General features: G+C 37.0%; 1 protein-coding gene across 6 annotated transcripts in view; it reads left to right on the top strand.

Annotated features, from left to right (window-relative positions):
- LOC117408327 (Kv channel-interacting protein 4) overlaps positions 1–23,809 on the top strand; it is a 375,835-nt gene that overhangs the window by 342,460 nt on the left and 9,566 nt on the right. For 5 of the 6 annotated variants that reach the window (XM_034013229.3, XM_034013231.3, XM_034013223.3 and 2 more), the window contains one exon: positions 7,664–7,788. In XM_034013229.3, the coding sequence (XP_033869120.1) occupies positions 7,664–7,788 (125 nt within the window). Of the gene's footprint in view, positions 1–5,037; positions 6,203–7,663; positions 7,789–23,809 lie in introns of those variants that run through there. The other variant, XM_034013232.3, reaches the window with a different exon arrangement.

Here is a 23,809-nt window from a genome sequence, read left to right as displayed (position 1 = left end):
TTGTTGAAAAACAAATATTTTAGGAATGGCTCCAAAGTGTATGTAATGTAATGTTTACAACTGATAAAGGCTTTTCACACTAGCCATTTCGACCCGGGGCGACCCTGGGTTGAACAGCAAGCGCTTTCACATTGCCAGTTTCAACCCGAGACGAAACTGTTTTACCGGGGTGAACGCACCCCTAACAGAAAGTAGGGTTGAGAATTTTCAACCCAGGATGAAGCACTCATCTCAGGTGAAAAATTAAACGTGAATGCAACAGTAAAAGTTTGCATCGGGTTGAAAAAGCGCAAGACAGTAGCCAAAAACAAACGTCAAGGGGCAAGTTTCACAGATCCGCGTGCAGTTGTAAATAAAAAAAATAAAATAAAAAATGGCAAGAGTGTTATGGGGCGATGATGAGGTCCGGGAGCTGCTCAGTCTTTGGGCAAATGAAAATATCCAGCGGCAGCTGGATGGAACCAAAATAAACTTAAAAATAGCATTCGGGACTGTGATTGTTGTCGTAGTAACCTGAAAAGGTTATGTCTTGCATGGAGCACACGTTGCCAGCGCCTCCTCCGAGCTTGTTGTACACGAGCCCTCCTTCACAAAATAATCAAAAAATGAAAGCCATGTCGGGAGCCATGTTGGATATTTTCTTCCGCCACTGTGTTTTACACGGGTTGAAAATATGCAGTGTGAAACGGTCACGTCCAACCCCGGGGCGAATCCTAACCTGAGAATTGTAGAGCACGGCAAATGTGAATGCATGCAGGGCCGAACTCAGGGGGGAGTCACCTCGGGGCCACCCTGTGTCGACTCAACCCGGGTTTTGGTGGTGTAGTGTGAAAAGCCCTATTGAGGCAATGTGTCTGAGAATAAAGGGCATTGGGAAATATTACACATTTTGTGAGGTACAAAATGAATGAGCTGTAAGTCTAAAACACACAGCGAGTGAACATGCGAAATAAATAGTAGCTACATTAACCAATGTTTTTGTCCTGAATGAAGCTTCTGAATTGAAATGCTTGAAATGGATGGCTATGTCTTTGCCTGATGCCTGTTTCCCCACTCCAGCTCCTCAGCATTGCAGCGTTACAGCATATGCAGCATGCACAGGACTCATTACTGAGATAGTGGTATTAATCAAGACATGATATATCTTCTAGGTTTCATCCATCCTCCGAGGAGCATCAAACGCAGCATTAAAGAGCGGCTCGTGAAACTCTTGCCTTGCTCAGCTGCCAAAAAGACCTCTACCGATACCCAAAGCAAGTCATTTCTTTCCTTTTATGTTGTTGTTTTTGCTGGAAAAGAATAGGTGTCTTGACGGGAGATTACAGTGCACCTGTAGTACTGTGTGTTCCCGATTAATAACTCTTTACACTCATCACTATTTCCGCCCGTTTTTCACTGTTTTCATTTATGTATGTGTAACTATTGGATAGTTTGTGCTGCATGCATGTAACTTATATCAAATGAAAGGCCACACAATTTCCTATCATATTATGTAAGTTGTAACAGGATCAGGCATACTATATGTGGTAGAGATGAGAATATGTATATAAAAAAACACTTTTCCAAAAAAATCATGTTTGGCCACTGCTATATATTTTGTAATCATAAACACTACACCATTGAACTTCAATATGAAATGAATATGGCAAAAAATAAATGAAGCAAATTGTGTGAAAAACAACTGATTTATTAGCACTTTAACCAAACAAACATACAGTGGCTCTCAAAAGTATTCACTCCCCTTGGACTTTTCCACATTTTATTGTGTTACAACATGGAATCAAAATGGATTTAATTAGGAGTTTTTGCCACTGATCAACACAAGAAAAGTCCATAATGTCAAAGTGAAAAATAAAATCTACAAATTGTTCTAAATGAATTACAAATATAAAACAGAAAATAATTGATTGCATAAGTATTCACCCCCTTTGCTATGACACACTGTGACAGGATGCGAGTGACGTGGTGCAATAAATACAATGTCCAAACCAGATTCTCCCAAAATGTCTGTGATTTATTTAATAAAGTTTAAGAAACAAAATAACAAAAATAACAAAAGAAAAACACTCCTAATCCACGATCCTCCGTGCACGAAAACTGTGCTCTGTAATTCCAGGGATTGTGGTGAGTGATTGGTGCCGTGCTGTGAGGGAAGTGCTCCGGGGATTGTGCTGGCTCAGTGGCTGCAGCCCCTCGCTCCTACTCCTCCGCTGTAAAGACAAACACAGACAGCACGTGACACAAAACAAAACGAGAACAGCTCCGGCTGGTGGCTCATTTCTCTCAGCGTACTGACGTAGCTGCTTCCCCTTTGTACCCAGCAAACTCCTCCCTGCAGTCAACGCGTCGCCATGGATTCTACAATAGAGGGCTGCCCCGCAGCTGACTGCAATGGAATCGTCCGGAGTACTTGCAGCTACGCGCCCCTCCTAATATGGTCACCTTCCGGTTTCCACCTACCACCGAGGTGGCAAATCTAGGAGGCAGCATACCCTCACCTTTACACAGCACCCTTTCTAGTTGGGAGGGAGATTTACAGCATTGATCCTTTCTCTCTTTATCACACACACCTAAATAAGCTCTGGTGCAACCAATTGTCTTTAGAAGTCACATAATTAGTTGAATGGAGTCCACCTGTGTGCAATTAAGGTGTTTCACATGATTTCAGGTTAAATACACATGTCTCTGGGAGGTCCCACAGTTGGTTAGTACATTTCCTAACAAAAACTACATCATGAAAACGAAGGGACATTCAATGCAAATCCGGAATAAGGTTCTTCAAAAGCACCAATCAGGGGTAGGATATAAGAACTTTTCCAAGGTACTGAATATCCCCCGGAGCACAGTAAAGTCCATTATTAAGAAATGGAGAGAATATGGCACAACTGTGAATCTGTCTAGAACAGGCCGTCCTCAAAAGCTGAGTATCCGGGCAAGAAGGGCACTAGTCAGGGAAGCCACCAAGAGGCCTATGGCAACTCTAAAGGAGTTACAGTCTTCCACGGCTGAGCTGGAAGACAGTGTGCATACGGCAACAATAGCCTGGGTGCTTCACAAAACTGGCCTTTATGGGAGAGTGGCAAAAAGAAAGCCATTGTTGAAAAAAACACATCAAATCTCGGCACGTGGAAGATTCATCTGGAGTGGATTAAAAACAAAAAAGGTCAATGTCCTGGAGTGGCCCAGTCAAAGCCCAGACCTCAATTTGATTGAGAATATGTGGAAAGAGTTGAAAATTACTGTTCACCAAAGGTCCCCATCCAACTTGACAGAGCTTGAGCAATTTTGCAAAGAAGAATGGGCAAAAATTGCAGTGTCCAGATGTGCAAAGCTGGTAGAGACTTATCCAAACAGACTCATGGCTGTAATTGCTGCCAAAGGTGCCTCTACCAAATATTGACTCAAGGGGGTGAATACTTATGCAATCAGTTATTTTCTGTTTTGTATTTGTAATTAATTTAGAACAATTTGAAGATTTTATTTTTCACTTTGACATTATGGACTTTTTTGTGTTGATCAGTGGCAAAAACTCCTAATTAAATCCATTTTGATTCCATGTTGTAACACAATAAAATGTGGAAAAGTCCAAGGGAGTGAATACTATTGAGAGCCACTGTAGTCACAACTTTTATTTTTTTAACAAAACAGAATATGGAACACTGAAGAGATCTATTTACAGTTGTACATGCTCAAGCCATGTCCCATTACTTTCTGTGCCACTCTGTAAAGCAGTTCCTGTCTGGCACAAGACACAATGGATAAAACTATCTGTCTCTCACTCTGTCTCTCTCTCTCTGAACTATGTATGCTGGTTTTCTGAGATTCTAAGCTTTCCAATGATACCGACCCTTTCTGTCTAGCTGCTAAAATGACAGCGCAATCGACTTAAAATGAACTCTGTCATATGATGAGAGGCTTACCTTCAGGCGATCGTAACTCCGTGTAAAGTAGTATATTCTCAAACACATTAACTAGAAGCAGCTTTCCTAGAACACTGACAAAAAAAAACTCAATATCACAAATGTAATATAATGGAGGAAATGTATTTTACTTTCAATGGAAATCTCAAACAGTAAAAAAAAAAAAGTCAGAGCATATAATGCCAAGTCTCAATATTTAACTTATATTCAAAAATATAACATTTTTAACAACACAACACTGAAAAAAAAATACTGACAAGCTGTGAAAATGCGAAATAGTAAACAGTACCACTTTGAAATGTACCTTTTTATGACTTCTGTCACTTGACTTCTTTTCTCACACACAATGCTCATTACGTGTCTTCCACATAATACCTGTTGATGCAGAATCCAGTAAGAAAACAGTTACTTCTGCATTTCTTTCTTTAATTTTTTTCCAGCACTGTGCTAGCCAATCCACTCTTTTGCTCAGTCATATATGGTGCACCCTCTGTAATCCCATCAGGTAGTTTCTTCCAAGGTAATTGTGCACTTTCCATGGCTACTTGAAGTTAAAAAAGCCCTTTCCTTTCATTGAGACTTCATAGCTTCTTTAATTTCAAGTAAACTCAAAATACCTTGCTTTGTGCAGAATATTATAGTGACGTTGTATGGTATAATCTTTCATAACTGAAACTGCTGCACTACAAATCAGACATGTTGCCTTGCCGTCAATTATTCAGTGAAAAAATACTCTAGCTATTGTGATATTTGTAATGTTCTGTGTTCCGCCTCCACCTTTCACTTCCATGACATCTCCAATTACTTTTTCGCTACTGATTTTAAATTTTACACAAAAGTAAAATATAGTTGCAAACTGCACATGTTGAATACGCATGTTATATTAAAGAGGCGGGTAGTTTTAAATAATTATAAAATTATACAGTACATTGATGCAATTTTATAAAGTACCAAATATTGCCCCACGGACCGTATGTTTTACACCCCTGCTTTAGAGTATGAACTATTTATTTTAAACTATGTCATTCAGCTTTAATTGCAACCTATTTAATAAAGTGCGATTTACACAAAAAAAGCCCTGCTGAAGCTCACATTAAATTATCACTCACAATACATGTAGCGTTCTCTGTTCGTAAATGGGGTACTAAATTGAGATTTATTGCGCGCACGTTAGGCTCACTACGTGCACACTAACTCCAGATTTAGTGCCCTTTCGTAAATGAGACCCTGTGGCAAAGTGGTTAACAGTGTGCAGGTGCAGGAATGCTGTGGTGGTCAATAAACAGACAGATAACGATAATCGAGGTGCAATGGTGGTTTATTTGTACAATCCAAAAGTCAAACAAAACACTCATGATTACAATACATGGTCTCCTTCCGGTTCAGCTCTAACCATACAAAGGAACAGATCACTTCACTACGCCCCCTTTTGTACCGTTAATCATGACCCGTTAACTAGTGCAACCGCTCCTCCAATCCCCGGCTGCCACGTCATTTCCTTTCCGGGTCAATGATTTAGTGTATTGTAGCTCCGCCCCCTTTCTAGATGACCGACTTTCTTCTAACCCTGGGAATGAATTGTCTGGCCATCCAGTCCAGGGTACTCTGTTCCCTTTACACAGCGCCTTCACAGGTTGGGAGAGAGATTTATCACCAAGAATCATTCTGTCTCTGTCACAGGCCCTAAGAGTGAGAGGATGGCTATTTAAAAAACCATTAAAATAGCCTATATTTAAATGGTTTATTTAGTCTTTATTATTTAACTGTGCATTGGTTTTGAGCTTTGAAAATCTGGTCACCCTATCTATTCACAAAGTTTAAAATATATCAAAATAATATCTGTAACCAAAGCCAAAAACAGTCGAGAACAATATCATTAAGAACCCATTTTAATTTTATTAATTATCCTATTATAGGAAGAAAAAAACACCTTAATTCAGACAATTAAAATGTAAATATTTCTGATAAATAATGTCTGACAGTTTTACTTTATAATTCTGATTGAGTGTTATGGAAAATAATAAATGACAGTTTAATTAATTCTACTTAATTTGACAAAAGGAAAACTGACATAAAGAGGTGTGGTATGGTGAAAATTCACTGTAGCGTGGACTGAGTAATGATGAACATATTTTTGGTGATGATCAGCAGAGAAGGGAGAATAGCTGCAAATTCATTTTGCAGATGGCATGGCAAAGTTAATATAAACATCTGGATACATAGATTGGATTTACAGCGTTTTTCCGTATCTTCTCACCTCGAAACAAGTTCCTCTGATGCAGGCTGAGATGTCTTCTCCCTCTTTGCACTGCCAAAACATTATCCGCCTTTTAGACACTAAATGCCCCTCTCTGTGACATCACACGGACAAAAATCAGGACTTGAAATTCAATCTCTCCCCTATCAAATGATATGTGTTTCAAGACTGTACTGCAAAGCACAGTGTCCCTTCACGGTTCTAGAAGCCCACTTCAGTATGATCGTGTTAATACGATCCCGGTCTTTAAAGGGTCAAATACATCACTTTCTAGAACGGCAATAATTGTCCCTTGTAATTAATGGTTTTTATAATTAGCCAGGATTTAATGGGTTGTTTACGTAATTATTCTTTTGATCAGTTATGCTGGAGTGGCTACACTGACATCTTGAGGTTTATGTCGGAATTGCAGGTTAGATCTTTCATTCTAATTCTCGTGTGAATTTTACAGGGCCCTAATTATGACACACCTTATTTGCACCATTATCCAATAAAGTACTGCAGTAGTAGGCTTGTGTCTAATCTACTTATAGGAAATCAAAAAGGCTTGTATAAGAATCAGAAAAGATCTGGTAAACAAGGTTATTATTGGAGAATTGTCCTGGGTCACATATGATTGACATCCAAGTTACATGCTCAGGGATAGCTTAATGCAGCTGATCAGATGCAAAGCCTTTGAAATGTTTTGCACAAGTAACAGGTTTCAGGATCCTGAGTAAGCTCAAAAGGTTAGTGATGTATTACTATAAATCAGAGTTCATCTCTGGAAAAGGAAACAACAGTGCAACAATGGAGAATGATGATCCCTTACAGAATATATATTTGTACCGTTTAGAAATCAGCTAAAAACCAATCCTTCTGTCAATGTAAAGATGGCACCCACACTTTTCCTCGGTTTGATTTAGCAGCTCTGACAGCATTGGCTTTAAGAAGGTGGTGATAAAACCATTGTTATTCTGGAAGCATGAAACTCAATACTGTTGACAAACTGACTGAAGTGAAAGGCCAGAAAGGCTTTTGCAATCATGCAGTGATCAAGTAGAGCTGATCTGTGGCTGATTGTACCAACCAGCAATGCAGGACTTGTGCTGGAAAGGTGAAACTTGGACTTTGCAAAGAACACTAGGCTAAAGACCTAAACCAATTCCAACACACATACATTGCAGAAGGAAACGTGCAGGGGGAAAACAAAAGAAAAATGTATAAAAATGATTGCATCTGATTTGTGCAGATTCATAACACTTTGAAGATTCAGTGCTCGTATCAGGCTGGGTGCCTTTGTGACTTTGTTAGGACCATTTACTGTAGGTATATCTGTAAAAAAAAGAAATGAAAGAGATCATATAATTATACTGTGTATTTTTTGTTTAGTTGCTTTAACCTATGTAGTAGGTTATTAAACTAAAGACATCTGTTATCTTCCAGCTTACCGAATTGCACATACTGTATGGTTTGCCCCCTGCTAAGTGCTCGCTTTGTTTTACAGACAGTGTCGAAGATGAGTTGGAACTGGCTACTGTCCGCTACCGTCCTGAGGGACTGCAACAGCTGGAGGCACAAACACGATTCACAAAGAAGGAGCTTCAAATCCTCTACAGGGGATTCAAAAACGTAAGCACATTAAACTATCACTTTGTGTATGATTACTGGTACTTTTGAAACCATCTGGCAATAGTTGCTGTCAGTCAACATAGGGGGAAGGATAGGGTTCAAGCTAATGTTTGCCCCCTAGTTTTAAGTTTTGTTTAGGGGGGTGGGGTAATGGGGGAGTAATGTACTATGGGCAGAGTATTGCACTATTGGCAGCGTAATATACTATTTGAGGGCGTCAATAATGCTGACAATACCTGGGGATTGTCCTGAAGACTGTCTCATGGAATTTAACTAATCTCCATACCCGTGTGCGTCACAGTGTTATTCCTTTTCAGTAAAGTACCTTTGAGCAAATGTCAATACAATCTAAAGGCAGCCACACAGATTGTGGTATAGCTTTCAGGAGGTTAAACTGCTGTTTGATTGACAGCATTGCTGTATGTAAAAGGGGATGCAGAGGAAGGTGTCGTTCAATTGAATCTTGGCCTTATGTTTGATTGCTAATAATTTGTGTAAATTGATATTTAGTTCCTTTATTATTATTATAATTGAGGCAACCTTGGCCAGCACCAAGCAAATAGGCACAACTGCAAAAGTGACTTGTGTTTTTGATGCAAGTTGGATCCACTTTTATTGTGCCTGAAAAACACAAGCCAAGTTAGTAGAAACAATTGGGGCAACCTTGGCCCCCATCGGTTTTACAGTTGTGCCTATTTGCTTTGTGCTGGGCAAGATTTCCCCAATGGTTTCTTGAAACTTGTCTTGTGTTTTTGATCTCTCTACTTTAAATGGCTGGGCACTTTTGATAACTTGGCATTGTTTGTTTCAGATATCACATTTTTCACTTAATGGATAATCACACACACACACACACATTACGGGAATAGCAATTGTTCAACCTATATTGAGGCAATGTATTGCCATTTGGATAGTAGCCTAGTCTGTTGAAAGGGTTAAGATGTGAATCTGTGTAGTGTAGTGGTTATGTAGTTGGAGTAGAAGTATGACTAGTTAGGGTTAAAAAGAAACCAAAAACATTTCATCAATGTCCATCATTTATAAAGCTTTTTTTCTTTTTTTTTTTCGAAAATAAATGTGTTATAATAGTGCTAAGTTTCTTTTGATGCTCGGTATATAATCCCGATTTTATTTCATCTGATTTAGAAAACTATCATTATAAGCTTGATCCGTTCATTTCGTATATTAACATTTTCATATTTAGGATGTAGTACTGAGGGAGACGGTGTTGAATTCTCAAAATGTTTGTTTTATTTGAAACTACAGAGAATTCCTGTCAGGAGCTGGAATTCATGGCACCAAAATAATAACGCTACGTTTTCGTCTTGGCACTTTCACTGCATATTCTCTCCAGTCACAGCTCACACGCTCGCTCAGTCGCACCCACAGTTTCTCATTCAAGTTCAGTGCTGGACTGTCTCCAGACCCCAGGCTCATGCACCCCTTTATATAACCTCCTGTCGTTTCCGGCTCAACAACCAGTCACATCCATACTCTGCAACCCCCAAAAACAGCAACACATTCTCCCCACTCATTCACTCCCCCTTCCCACGGCTTGACCTGTTCCCCTTATAATACATGTAACATAAAAAACAGACGAGACAAACTGAACAGACAAGTCCTGCAACAAAACAATTGTCCGGGTCATTACAATATATTTTTTTAATTTGAAAATGAGCATTACACTGACAAGAAACCAACATTTTTCAGAGATCAAGATCAGAATCTCAGAATGATGATAATGAGACTCGAAAAAAAAAAGATATTTTTTTGCAGGCAAATGGTCTATTTTAAAATATCAATAAAAAGTTTAATATAAATGATATAGACTTCAAAATACAGTGGCTCTCAAAAGTATTCACCCCCCCTTGGACTTTTCCACATTTTATTGTGTTAAAACATGGAATCAAAATGTATTTAATTAGGAGTTTTTGCCACTGATCAACACAAAAAAGTCCATAATGTCGAAGTGAAAAATAAAATCTACAAATTGTTCTAAATTAATTACAAATATAAAACAGAAAATAATTGATTGCATAAGTATCCCCCCCCCCCCCCCCCCCCCTTTGCTTTGACACACCTAAATAAGCTCTGGTGCAACCAATTGTCTTTAGAAGTCACATAATTAGTTGAATGGAGTCCACCTGTGTACAATTAAGGTGTTTCACATGATTTCAGGTTAAATACACCTATCTCTGGGAGGTCCCACAGTACATTTCCTAACAAAAACTACATCATGAAGATGAAGGAACATTCAAAGCAAATCTGCAATAAGGTTCTTCAAAAGCACCAATCAGGGGTAGGATATAAGAACATTTCCAAGGCATTGAATATCCCCCGGAGCACAGTAAAGTCCATTATTAAGAAATGGAGAGAATATGGCACAACTGTGTATCTGTCTAGAACAGGCCGTCCTCAAAAACGGAGTATCCGGGTGAGAAGGGCACTAGTCAGGGAGGCCACCAAGAGGCCTATGGCAACTCTAAAGGAGTTACAGTCTTCCACGGCTGAGCTGGGAGACACTGTGCATTCGGCAACAATAGCCCAGGTGCTTCACAAAACTGGCCTTTATGGGAGAGTGGCAAAAAGAAAGCCATTGTTGAAAAAAACTCACATCAAATCTCGGCTAGAGTTTGCCAGAAGGCATGTGGGAGACTCTGAGACCAAGTGGAAGAAGATTCTATGGTCTGATGAGACCAAAATAAAGCTTTTTGGCCTCAACGCTAAGCGCTATGTTCGGCGCAAGCCTAACACCGCACATCATCCTGAGAACACCATCCCTACCGTGAAGCATGGTGGTGGCAGCATCATGCTATGGGGATGCTTCTCTGCGTCAGGGCCTGGAAAGCTTGTGAAGATACAGGACAAAATGGATGCAGCAAAGTACAGAGAAATCCTGGAGGAAACCCTGCTGAAGTCTGCAAGAGACCTGGGACTTGGGAGAAGATTCATCTTCCAGCAGGACAATGACCCCAAACATACAGCCAAAGCCACACTGGAGTGGCTTAAAAACAAAAAGGTCAATGTCCTGGAGTGGCCCAGAAAAAGCCTGGATATCAATCCAATTGAGAATATGTGGAAAGAGTTGAAAACTGCTGTTCACCAAAGGTCCCCATCCAACTTGACGGAGCTTGAGTAATTTTGCAAAGAAGAATGTGCAAAAATTGCAGTATCCAGATGTGCAAAGCTGGTAGAGACTTATCCAAATAGACTCATGGCTGTAATTGCTGCCAAAGGTGCCTCTACCAAATATTGACTCAAGGGGGTGAATACTTATGCAATCAATTATTTTCTGTTTTGTATTTGTAATTAATTTAGAACAATTTGAAGATTTTATTTTTCACTTTGACATCATGGACTTTTTTGTGTTGATCAGTGGCAAAAACTCCTAATTAAATACATTTTGATTCCATGTTGTAACACAATAAAATGTGGAAAAGTCCAAGGGGAGTGAATACTTTTGAGAGCCACTGTAAATGTGTTCCCTAGTATATTTCCATGTTGACAAAGCAAGTTAATTGTCATTAAACTCTGATGTCCTATAATATACATATGCATGGATATAAGTGCCTGGGGTCTACAAAAAAAAAAAACATTTGGGGAAAAAGATTTCTCTAACTGTATGACAGGTTGTGACAGGATAGCGTTGTGGGCCCAGATGCAAGGAAGGCTGCAGTTTAAAGCACTAATGCATATTTTAATAAACAAAAACAAAAATCAAAAGGCACAAGGGCTAAAATAAAGGTTTAAAGAAAATACAAAAACATAGGCTAGGCATTCGCCTTCACTACTAACAAAAACACAAGATACAGCGACACCGTAACTCACTCACTCACAAACACCACCACCAAACAAAGGCTTTCTTATCCCTTATATCCCACGTGGCTGGATCCTAATTAATCATCAGTTATTCATTAAAGGCTCCAGCCCTGCCAACCACCACCAAAACCCCACAACACACTATTTACAGGCAGGCCTGGCTATCCTGCTGTATAGAACTATCCTTGCTGTATAGTCTCTGGAAGTTCTCGCTGATAACTTGGCGTGAGGAACTACCATTCCTCTCAATACAGTATAGTTTACAGTAAGTGCAAATAATACTACTAAAATATGATATGAAATAGGATGCAACAAGTTAAGATTACAACAAGTTATATCTACAACTACTTATTAGTAGTGCAATAGTGCAAGGATAGTGCATCAGCTGAGGATCCAGTAATGTGGTGTGTAGGTCAGGTGAAATGAGTGCATAGTAGGAAGGGTAGATCAAGAGATCTTTGTGTCATTTTCTCTTTTATATAAAATTGCAATGATAAAATCATACATGTACAAAATTGGAATTTATTATAACTCTGAAATGTGAGTCCTGAAAACATATGTTATACAGTGAGTATGTTTTCTAACAGTTAATATCAGCAGTCTTTATTCTTATCTGCCTAATTCAATCAAAAGCTAGGAATATGGTCCACAAAACAATATAACCAACAGTTAAATAAGTTCTGTTTTAAGTATGAAATGTAACCATTACCGAACGGGATATATCTCTTATAGCCTGAATGTAATATAGAGGTATATAGGTATAATATAATATAGAGGCTATAGAGGTATATCCCATTTGATAATGGTTACATTTCTATTTCAGGAAAACAGGGTTATGATAATAACCTAATGTTCAGTAATGGTTATATTTCTATTTCAGGGAACACATGTTATGATAATAACCTAACATTATAAATAATTTAGCACACTTCATAACTTAAAATTTCAGCCCAATACTATATTGTTCACTCTCAGATAGCTTGTGGCAGGGCAGAAGCCCTGCTGCTGTAAATAGTGTGGGCATGTAAGGTGGGCAGGGATGGGGTTAAATCTGTCCCTGCCAGCAATCACAGGTGTGGCCATTTCCCAGTTAGGTAATTGGTGCTACTTGGGGAGTGGCCACATGTATAAAAGGAAGCAAAATCCTTGGGGGGAGAGGAGTGTTTGTACTGTGATTTTTGTATTGTTTTTCAATGTAGTAGTAAAGGCTTATTCCCAGCCTACATGTAGTTATTCTTTAGTTTAAACCTTTTTATTGTGGCCCTCACGCTGTGTTTATTCTGTTCCTGTTTTTGTGTCTGTTTTTGTTAAATAAACACAGGCATATGCGCTTAAACTGCAGCTTTCTGTCTCTGGGTCTATCTGCCGGTAGCCAGCCTGGGCTGTGACGCTACCGTGTCACATGACTACTAACAGACATCACATGGTCATGGCTTTTGCTCTGTCACTCACTTACTGTAGGCCGGAATCAAAGCAGGGACCCATGGGTGAACAATATGTGAGAAATTAGTTAAGCTTTCAACACAAAAATAAATATTACTGTTTGTTGCTGCTGACTTTTTCTCCTAGGTACAAAGCATTTCAGGAATAAAATACTACCATTTCTAACTTCCACTGCATGGTCACCTCAGATGTTTTGGATAATTTCTTTTACTTCGTTCTCATTGTTTTTTTTACAATAAATTATGTATTTCCCCACTGAGTAGTCTCTGTGCTGCTAAATTACATAATCCTCCCACAATCTCAATTAATTAAAATGCCTAAATGTTTTTTTTTTTTAAATTAGACTTCATTACTGGGTTTACAAAATTAGTTTTGACATGAGATGCTTCAATAGTGTAATTAAATGACTTGGCACAGCCAGAGATACAAAGTAGCAGTCAAGGTACAAACCATCCGAAAAAAATGCTTTCTTACTTACTGTATCTTTTTAAATATTTATGGATTTCCAATGTTCTGCTTATTGGAGGATTGAAATTAGTATGAAGGAAACTTCACACATCAGCATTGTTCAACTGTTCCTGAATACTAGAAACAGAATCCTTTAAAGGTTTCTTTCCCATATTGCTGTGTGCATAATTTATTGAGTCATATAAAATAACTGTAAGTTATTTAGTTTTCTAATACCCCTGCATAACATCTTGGAATGTCAATTACCATAAACAGTTACTGAAATAACTACAATGTAAAAGTTTGTACTGATATACTCTGTTCTGAATCATTAATCATCTGCAGATTCCTTTTTTTTTAATTGTTTTTCCACTGTGCTGCTACAAATGGTTCTTTGTTATTTCCTATTCACTTACATGTTTTATAATAGGTGTTTTTTTATCATTCAAAAACTAAAATCTGTTTATAATAATAAGCTGTCCATTTCAGTGTTTATTAGCCCTTTAGGCAGTGATTGGTTACCTTCGATTGTAAAACAACTATAGAAGTATGAGTATTAGTTTGTATATGTTTTAAAATAGAATAAATACAGGGATGTACAGTATAAAGTCATTATGATAAATTAAAATGGAATTCCCTTTAGCAACTTACTCAACTGTTGCTTAACAATAAATCTAGGGAAGTAAACTCAGCTTTTATCATTCAGTTAAGTCATTAGTGCATTGACAGTCTAGTTGAAAAGTAATTTACACACATAGTCAGAATAAAAAAGCCATAGTCTGAATGTCCAGGAATATTCTGTAGTCATGGAGGAACATGCCACTATGGAATTGCTGCAGGTCATGATAATGCAGTCATCAGTACCATGTAGAGGGGTACTGTCCAGATACTAACATGACAGGGAACCTATAGCTGTATTGGAAGGATTAGGTGTACAAAGACAAGACATATATCTATATTGACCTGGAAGTCTTGGGCTATTATTGCAAAGGGAATATCTAAGCTGCTAAGTACCATCATATATATATATATATATATATATATATATATATATATATATATATATATATATATATATACAGCTCTGGAAAAAATTAACAGACCACTGCAAAATTATCAGTTTCTCTGGTTTTACTATTTATAGGTATGTGTTTGGGTAAAATGAACATTTTTGTTTTATTCTATAAACTACTGACAACATTTCTCCCAAATTCCAAATAAAAATATTGTCATTTAGAGCATTTATTTGCAGAAAATGACAACTGGTCAAAATAACAAAAAAGATGCAGTGTTGTCAGACCTCGAATAATGCAAAGAAAATAAGTTCATATTCATTTTTAAACAACACAATACTAATGTTTTAACTTATTAGAGCAGAAGGAAGCAAGTTTTCTTCCAGGACAACCTTGTACTTGGCTTGATTCATGCATCCTTCACAAAGACAAATCTGCCAGATTCCAGCCTTGCTGAAGCACCCCCAGATGAGTCCAGTTTTCAGCTTTGCCCAACACCTGGTCGTCTAATGGTTAGACGGAGACCTGGAGAGGCCTACAAGCCACAGTGTCTCGCACCCACTGTGAAATGTGGTGGAGGATCGGTGATGATCTAGGGGTGCTTCAGCAAGGCTGGAATCGGGCAGCTTTGGCATGAATCAAGCCAAGTACAAGGTTGTCCTGGAAGAAAACTTGCTTCCTTCTGCTCTGACAATGTTCCCCAACTCTGAGGATTGGTTTTTCCAGCAGGACAATGCTCCATGCCACACAGCCAGGTCAATCAAGGTGTGGATGGAGGACCACCAGATCAAGACCCTGTCATGGCCAGCCCAATCTCCAGACCTGAACCCCATTGAAAACCTCTGGAATGTACTCAAAAGGAAGATGGATGGTCACAAGCCATCAAACAAAGCCGAGCTGCTTGAATCTTTGCGTCAGGAGTGGCATAAAGTCACCCAACATCAATGTGAAAGACTGGTGGAGAGCATGCCAAGACGCATGAAAGCCGTGCTTGAAAATCAGGGTTATTCCACCAAATATTGATTTCTGAACTCTTCCTAAGTTAAAACATTAGTATTGTGTTGTTTAAAAATGAATATGAACTTATTTTCTTTGCATTATTCGAGGTCTGACAACACTGCATCTTTTTTGTTATTTTGACCAGTTGTCATTTTCTGCAAATAAATGCTCTAAATGACAATATTTTTATTTGGAATTTGGGAGAAATGTTGTCAGTGGTTTATAGAATAAAACAAAAATGTTCATTTTACCCAAACACATACCTATAAATAGTAAAACCAGAGAAACTGATAATTTTGCAGTGGTCTCTTAATTTTTTCCAGAGCTGTGTATATATATATATATATATATATATATATATATATATATATATATATATTTATATATATATATATATATGTGAAAAAAAGAAAAGGATATTTCAGGTACTTAAAAAGGTAGAATAATTGATTACAAATCAATTGATTACAAAAAATGGTTAAGAGTCTTTAACGTATGAAGGTAGAGATTCCACAATGGGTCTGAAGACATCATCAAGGAACTATTTATTATTTAATACATCATAATACAATTAAAATATACGGAAACGTAATGACATCATAATAAAACCTGCTGACAAAGGAGGAGCTGTAGTAGTTTGGAAAAAGGATCTATATATAGAAGAAGCATCTAAACAACTTTCTGACACTAACTTCTACACAAAAGTCCCAAATGATCTTACCCAACTGTTACAAACTACAGTCACATCTACTATCCATTCTGCCATCCAGAATAACTTATTACCAAAATCTGTGTCTAATCTTATTGTTGAAAACCCTCGCTGTAGCCGTTTTTATTTACTTCCTAAAATTCATAAGCCTACCAACCCAGGCCGTCCTATTGTATCAGCATGTTCCTGCCCCACTGAAATAATATCCAAGTTCCTTGATGATGTCTTCAGACCCATTGTGGAATCTCTACCTTCATACGTTAAAGACTCTAACCATTTTTTGCAAATAATAGATCATTTTTCTTTAAATGGTAACAGTGAAAAAATAACTTTCTTCTCAATGGATGTCAAAAGCCTCTACACAGTTATCCCCAACAGTGATGGTTTACAAGCACTAAAATACTTCCTTGATAAACGGACAGTAAAAGAACCTGCAACCAATATTCTTTTGCAACTAGCCCAACTCGTTCTTTCTTTGAATTGTTTCTCCTTTAATGGAGACTTTTATAAACAAGTTAGAGGTGTCAGTATGGGAACAAAAATGGGTCTTTTTATGGGATGGATCGAAAATAAAGTTTTTCAACAGTACAAGGGACACACACCAATGTTATATCTTAGATACATTGATGACATATTTGTAATCTCAGACAACACTAATAAAGATTTAATGGATTTCATACATTTTACTGACCAGTTTCATCCAGCTCTAAAGTATACATGGAACATTTCTAAACAAATTTCTTTCTTAGACATTACCATCATGGTTTCTAATTGTACCATCAATACTACAATCTTCTACAAAGAAACAGACTCTCATTCATATCTAAGATACGACTCCTCACATCCCAAAGCTTGTCGCAACTCCATTTCATACTCCCAATTACTAAGACTGAGATGCATTTGCAGTGATGATAGTGATTTTTTGAATAAAACAAATGATGTGTGTATTTTTCAGAAAATGGTTTTCCAGACACTATACTTAGAGAAGCTCAGTTAAGTGTATCGACAATAAACAGAAAGGATTCCTTGTACAAAACCAAAACACAGAATACCAACAATCGTATTCCCCTTGTTCTTACATATCATCCTATGACCAAAAAAGTACAACACATCATACAAAGAAATTTTAGCATTCTTCAAGATGATCCTTCCACAGCTCCTATTTTCAATAACCCTCCTCTAATGTCATACAGAAGAGACAAAAATCTAAGAGAGCATCTGGTCCACAGTAACATTCGACCCAATCTGGACAGTCTTAAGGGTACATTTCCATGCAATAGATCACGTTGTGCAACTTGTAAATACATTCACAGCAACACAGTAGTAAAGGGAGCAAAATCCTCATTTACTATCCATGATACTTTTACTTGCATTAGTAAAGGAATAGTATATTGCATTGGCTGCATCAAATGTAACAAGCTATATATTGGTGAAACAAAACGACGCTTGGCTGATCGCTTCGTGGAACATCTGAGAAGTATACGAATTAACATCCTCTACCTTTCCTGTCGCCAGACATTTTAACAGAAATGACCACACTATAGAAGACATCACAATTTGTGGGATGGTTCAATGCTATGGAACTAATGCTGTCAGGAAACAAAAGGAACTTATTTTCAAACTAGGCACTTTAGAGCCATTTGGAATGAACATTCTATTCTGAGGTCATCATCATCACCATCATCATCAACAACATTCTCGAATGTTGTTTAAATGACTACTTGTTTGTTTTTTATCGACTTCTTTTGTATTCAGCCGATGAGGGACTTGTAGTCCGAAACGTCCTGATAATTGATTTGTAATCAATTATTCTACCTTTTTAAGTACCTGAAATATCCTTTTCTTTTTTCTCTTTTTTCTTATTGATCATTTTGGTACACAGCAGTTTTCCTTTTTCTCAAACTTTATATCTCTATATATATATCTCTATATATATATATATATATATATATATATATATATATATATATATATATATATATAATGTTCCATTTGCCTTTCAAAGACTTGGAAAACCATTATCTGCATCAGACCAAGAGCATGATGAATTTGCAGAACATTGTGGGTTTTGGGGTTTTTTTTTGTCAGTCAATGGGGCCATTGATATATTTTTATTATTTTTTCTTACCTATGCAAATGTGCTAACATATTTCAGTCAGCAAAATTGTACAATAAAGCAGATGTTATTCTGGGAATGGTTCCCATTGAAGAGTATTTGAATTGTAACAACATTACTGTTTATTGGTATTTTAAGAACAACAGATGGTAGCTGAAAATAGTTGAAAGGTCTGGCTGTTTCTGGCATTACATTTTTTAAATGCATTTACAATACAACTGCCCCTGAGTTCAAAGGCTCTGTAATGCAGACCTTTTGATTTAGTTCAAAATTGACAGGAAAAAAATAAATAAATAAACTTGAATGACACTGGAAGAACAGGTGATTTTTTTATGCCAGTAATACAATGAAACAACTGGTATGTGCTTGAAGAAATACAAGCTCCAAAGAATACACCGTAATAGAATTTCAACTTAGGTTACCTAGTTTGAAATGCAGACCTTGTTCTTTTAAGTGTTTAAATGAAGAGGACATATTATTATTTAGCAGACGCCCTTATCCAGGGCGACTTACAATTGTTACAAGATATCACTTTATTTTTACATACAGTTACATTATTTTTTACACATTATTTTTTACATACAATTACCCATTTATACAGTTGGGTTTTTTACTGGAGCAATCTAGGTAAAGTACCTTGCTCAAGGGTACAGCAGCAGTGTCCCCCACCTGGGATTGAACCCACGACCCTCCGGTCAAGAGTCCAGAGCCCTAACCACTACTCCACACTGCTGCCCCGTATAGTACCTTATGAAAGGCTGAAAGGAATTCTAAGATCCACCACAGACAGAAAACCTGCTGTCATATTTAGATGTGATTTATGTATAGATTAAACTCCTTAGGGGCACATTCTTACAGTTGATTAGTTGAAACAAACTACTAGTCCTTTTTATACTTTTGAATTTCAGTATTCACTTGCCTGAGCTGATCGATTATTCACTGTGGAAGTCCTCTTCAAAGTAAGCCGTACAGTCCAGTGATGTGTGTGTTGCAAATCATCATGAGTCCAGTGGTTTTTATTATATTTAACTTTTTTCTTCATGTCGTGTTAACTGTTCAGTAGCACACAGGTGATGTAGTTAAGCAGATTGAAGCTACCATAAATGTACCCTAAATGTTAGCATTCATTCATCTGATTTCACAGAGCCTTGGTCAGATGAAAATCTAAATTGTGTGCTGCCTTATCTAAGGCGGAATAAGTGTGGTATTAAAACAGCAATATTACAATACTGGCCCCCCCCCCCCCCCGGCAAAAAATAAAAAAATCTAAAGCTCTACCACCATTTGTAGTCTACTACCATTATAGTAGTTTGTTGATTGCATGATGTTAAATACAATATCTAAATTATGTTCATATAGTTTGTTTTTTTTTGTTTTTTTAATTATGCATCAGTCCTAAAATTCTAGGTGATGCAAAACTTTTGGCCATACCTGTACATGTGTTATATTTACAACCCCACCCTTTTATAGATTTTGGGGAAGAGGATGTCGTAATAACCTTATAAACGTATATTACATTTTGCAAAATGTTATAACACTAAGAAAAAAAATTAAGGATAAGAACACAGAAAAAGAGACAAGAGAGTTTGTAGAAAATGTTGCATTTCATGAAGAAAGTGGAAGAGAGTTGTTCAGTAAAAAAACTAAGATGGCCTAACAACACACTGAAACACAGAAACATTTTAAATACAATTGCATAGTAATACTGGTGCAAGATAGTTTATGCTAAGCTTAATGCAGCAGACTGTAGATGTTTCATATTTAATAAAAGTTTACAAGAAAATAATTAAGATGTTTTGACATGCGGCTTGAACTGTTTTTCAAGTAAATGAATCAGCACATCCAATCAAGTCACACATTTCGAGAACTACTGAGACTAATGATCTGTGCTTGGGTTACAGTATACTCAAATGACACTGAGAATTAATTTGCTGTCTCTGAAACTTGCCAAGAGCAAGTCAGTGATTTATTGGCTAATTTTCAGGTTTGTTGGACTCAGTTAGCCTCTTAATTTGAATCGTACCTATGATTAAGGAAAGAAATGTTGAAGTTGTAAGTTGGAATATTCAATTTTGGCATTTTAATGATTTATCCCTCAGCCTAGCTTTCATTTATAAGCATTTTCGACAGCTATATGTATCTACTTTACTTTTGGCCTGTCAACATCTCTATATTTGTGTTGAACACCTTTTAAAGAACATTGATCCATTTTTGAGGGTCCTGTTTAGTACTGCAAGAGACTACTTAAAAAGACACATTAGGATTACATTGTAATGATGTTGCTGCCATGCTTGTAGTGGCATTTAAAGAGTACCAAATATCATATAAAGCTTTCCAATTAGTTAATGCTTACACAGCATGAAATGCCCAAAAGAGCATGTTACCTTTATCATGATTGTGGTCTGTTTTGTTATTAAGTATTTATTAAAAGCTGTTTAAGGATAGCAGTGACACAATTAAAATTGAATCTAAAGCATAATTCGCACAGGATTAAAAACCAGGTGTCCTCAGAGTTGGTCAACAGCAGAGGATGTCTAGTAACCTCGCAGACATGCATTAGTTTTCATCTTGTACCTTCTTTTCCAAAGGCTACAATAACCATTTTGTCCATTGACTGATATTTATTTCCATGCATATCTTCAAATGCCCTATTAAAAGCATTCCTTTTTTTTTAAGAGTCGCCACTTTTTTTGTATTTTCCCCTGTCAGTTTGGTTATGCCCAACTGTAGCATTTTACTGAACTGTAGACTCTCAGGACAGATCGTACCAATTTTTGTAGTTTATTGTGAAGGCTGGTATTGCTTTAAGGTGAATACTCTGGGTATGCTATATCAATTCTAACACCTCTGAGAAAATTATCTGGGATAAAAAGAAATGGATGGTTCACATAGGACTAAATTTCACCAATGCCATTAAAAATTTAGAAACCACCTGTTTATGTGGTGATTTTTAGTCACATGCTAATTGGGCTTAAGGGTCATTAAAAAGGTCTACCACAATATTATATTCGTATTAAAAATACAAATTCTATGTCATTTTTGCAATTTCCAACAGATAAAATGTATTTTTATATGAGAATTATAAGGCTACAAACTAGAAATGGAAATTTCTGGAATTATAGTTGTGTTTTAAAGAGGCTCAAAATGTAGTATCTGTCTCTGCAATGGTGGTCTTTAGATTTCTTTTAAATAGAAGCTAATTTGATAATCAAACCACAGCAGATCAAAGAAAAATCAAATAACTTTCCATTTGCTGCTTAAGTGTATCTACAGGCAGCACAGAAATGCCACAAATCGATCAGACATAGTTACCAACCCTTCCCTAACTAGGATAATTGAATTGGTTTGCTCTTTACATGAACTGTTGCCATACCTACATCTTTTTATTTTTTATTTTGACTTCTGACAAAATGTTTGGTAGACTGGAATGTCTTTCAAATTCAGAAGTTGATTTAATAGTGTTCTAATGCATTTTGGTCATATATAGAGAGAGATAACAGGCATCATAACATAATGCTGTAATTCCACCAAGAAGCTCTTCTGAAGAACAAAAAAAGAGAGGCTAGTTATGTTTTTTTTTATATATAATATATACTGTTTACCTCAGTTTTGTCTATACTACAGAACATGTGAATTAACCAAGATGCTATACCTGGTTAATGGCAGAATATTCAAGGCCGGCATTATAGTAACCATGGGGAATGTTCTGGGGCAGGACCAGCAGCAGCATCAGTCATTTTGCTATTTAAACTCTGGTTGAAGTATGTCTCCCTGTCTGTGTCCATTTTGCTCCTCCATCTCCAAACTGCATTTCCCTCTGGGGGCAAGCGATGCTCGCTTTATAGTCTTGGAGACCTCATCTCCTTGAGGGCTGTTCACAATGAGCCAGAGGAAGAACCCTGGTCAAAAATGTAAAACAACCAGTATACAAGCAATGATGTCATTTGGAACATTTGTCATTTGGAACAGGGAACACCACGGCCCAATGTAAAAACAAAGGTAATAAAAGATTTGTTATTAAAACAACTTTGCTATTTTAAGCTTCTCCTCCCAGTTTTGTTCCCCTGCCCCATTTATTAAAATGCACGCCTAAAAGTTTTTATTTTTTTATTTCCACATCCATTGGTACTTTATAAACTGGGTTGGTTTTACCTGTCCCAATACAGCAGATTTCTTCCAGTTTATCTTAGAATTTGATACTTCTTGGAAATTATTAAAAACATTGAGTATATTTTTTGCTGATTTTTCTTCTTCAATATATGAAACAATGTCATCTGCATATGCAGTAATTTTATAATCCACCCCTGGACCGACAGTTATGCCATTAATATTGCGGGAGTTTTGGATCGTTCTTAAAAGTGGGTCAATTGCAAAAACATATAAAAGAGGACTTAAAGGACACCCCTGTCTCACTCCTGCTTAGACATAAAAATGGTTACCCACAAAACCATTAATAAATAATTTACTAAAAGAAAGCTTGTATAAAATCTTAATCCAATTAATAAAAACACCTGCAGAAAACCATAAAACTTTAAAACTGTAAAAAGATAGTCATGGTTCACCTTATCGAAAGCTTTCTCTTGGTCCAAGCTTGAAATGTACATGGGGTGTTTCCATACTCTGCTAAAATCAACAATCAAATTGGAAGATATCTTCCGCCCAGGTACCCTGCAATATTGATTCTGTGATATTAAATTATCCGTCACCTTCTTGAGTCGATTTCTAAAATTCTAGCTAAAATTTTAAAATAATTTCCTAATAAACTTATTGGCCTCCAAATTGCAATATTGCTCTTGTATCCTTTCTTAAGTAAAATAATTACCAATGCCTCATAAAAAGAAGCAGGTAGGCAGCTTTTGTCTAAAAAATCATTAAAAACTGTCTGCTAAAACTGGGCTTAAAATACTGCTAAAATGTTTATAAAATTCATAATTTAAACCATCAGACCCAGGGGATGTATTTTTCCTTGCTTGTTTTATTGCCTCCTCCACCTCCTTTACTGCAATGGACTCACTCAACATTTTCATATTTCCTGCATTTATTTTATTTATTTTTAATTTATTTAAAAAGCAACCATTTTCTCTTTATCTGTTTTTTCACTTTTAAATAAATGAATATAAAACTCAGTTGCTATTTTTAAAATCTCCTCACTTTCTGTTTTAAAATTACCATTATTGTCATATGAACCGTCCATTTCTTTTTTTCAATCTTTTCTTTAAACTGGTTAAAAAGTAGTGAGGAGGCACTCCAGAGTGGCGCATCCGGTAAAGGCACTCCGTGCGCCCTATTGCCTGGACGTCGCCAGTTCCAGTCCAGGCTATTCCGTTGCCGACCGTGGACAGGAGTTCCCAGGGGGCGGCGCACAATTGGCCTTACACACGTCAACTATTAAAACCCGGCCAGGAACAAGTTCTATGGTTTTTAAAACCTTGAAATCATGACCTCTAAACAGAATGGCGACTCCATCTGCCCTGT

Source organism: Acipenser ruthenus, chromosome 2 (genome assembly GCF_902713425.1).
Source record: "Acipenser ruthenus chromosome 2, fAciRut3.2 maternal haplotype, whole genome shotgun sequence".
Classification (NCBI taxonomy): Eukaryota; Metazoa; Chordata; class Actinopteri; order Acipenseriformes; family Acipenseridae; genus Acipenser; species Acipenser ruthenus.
The sequence above is the reverse complement of the archived record's forward strand: the minus strand, read 5'-3'. Positions and strand labels throughout refer to the sequence as shown.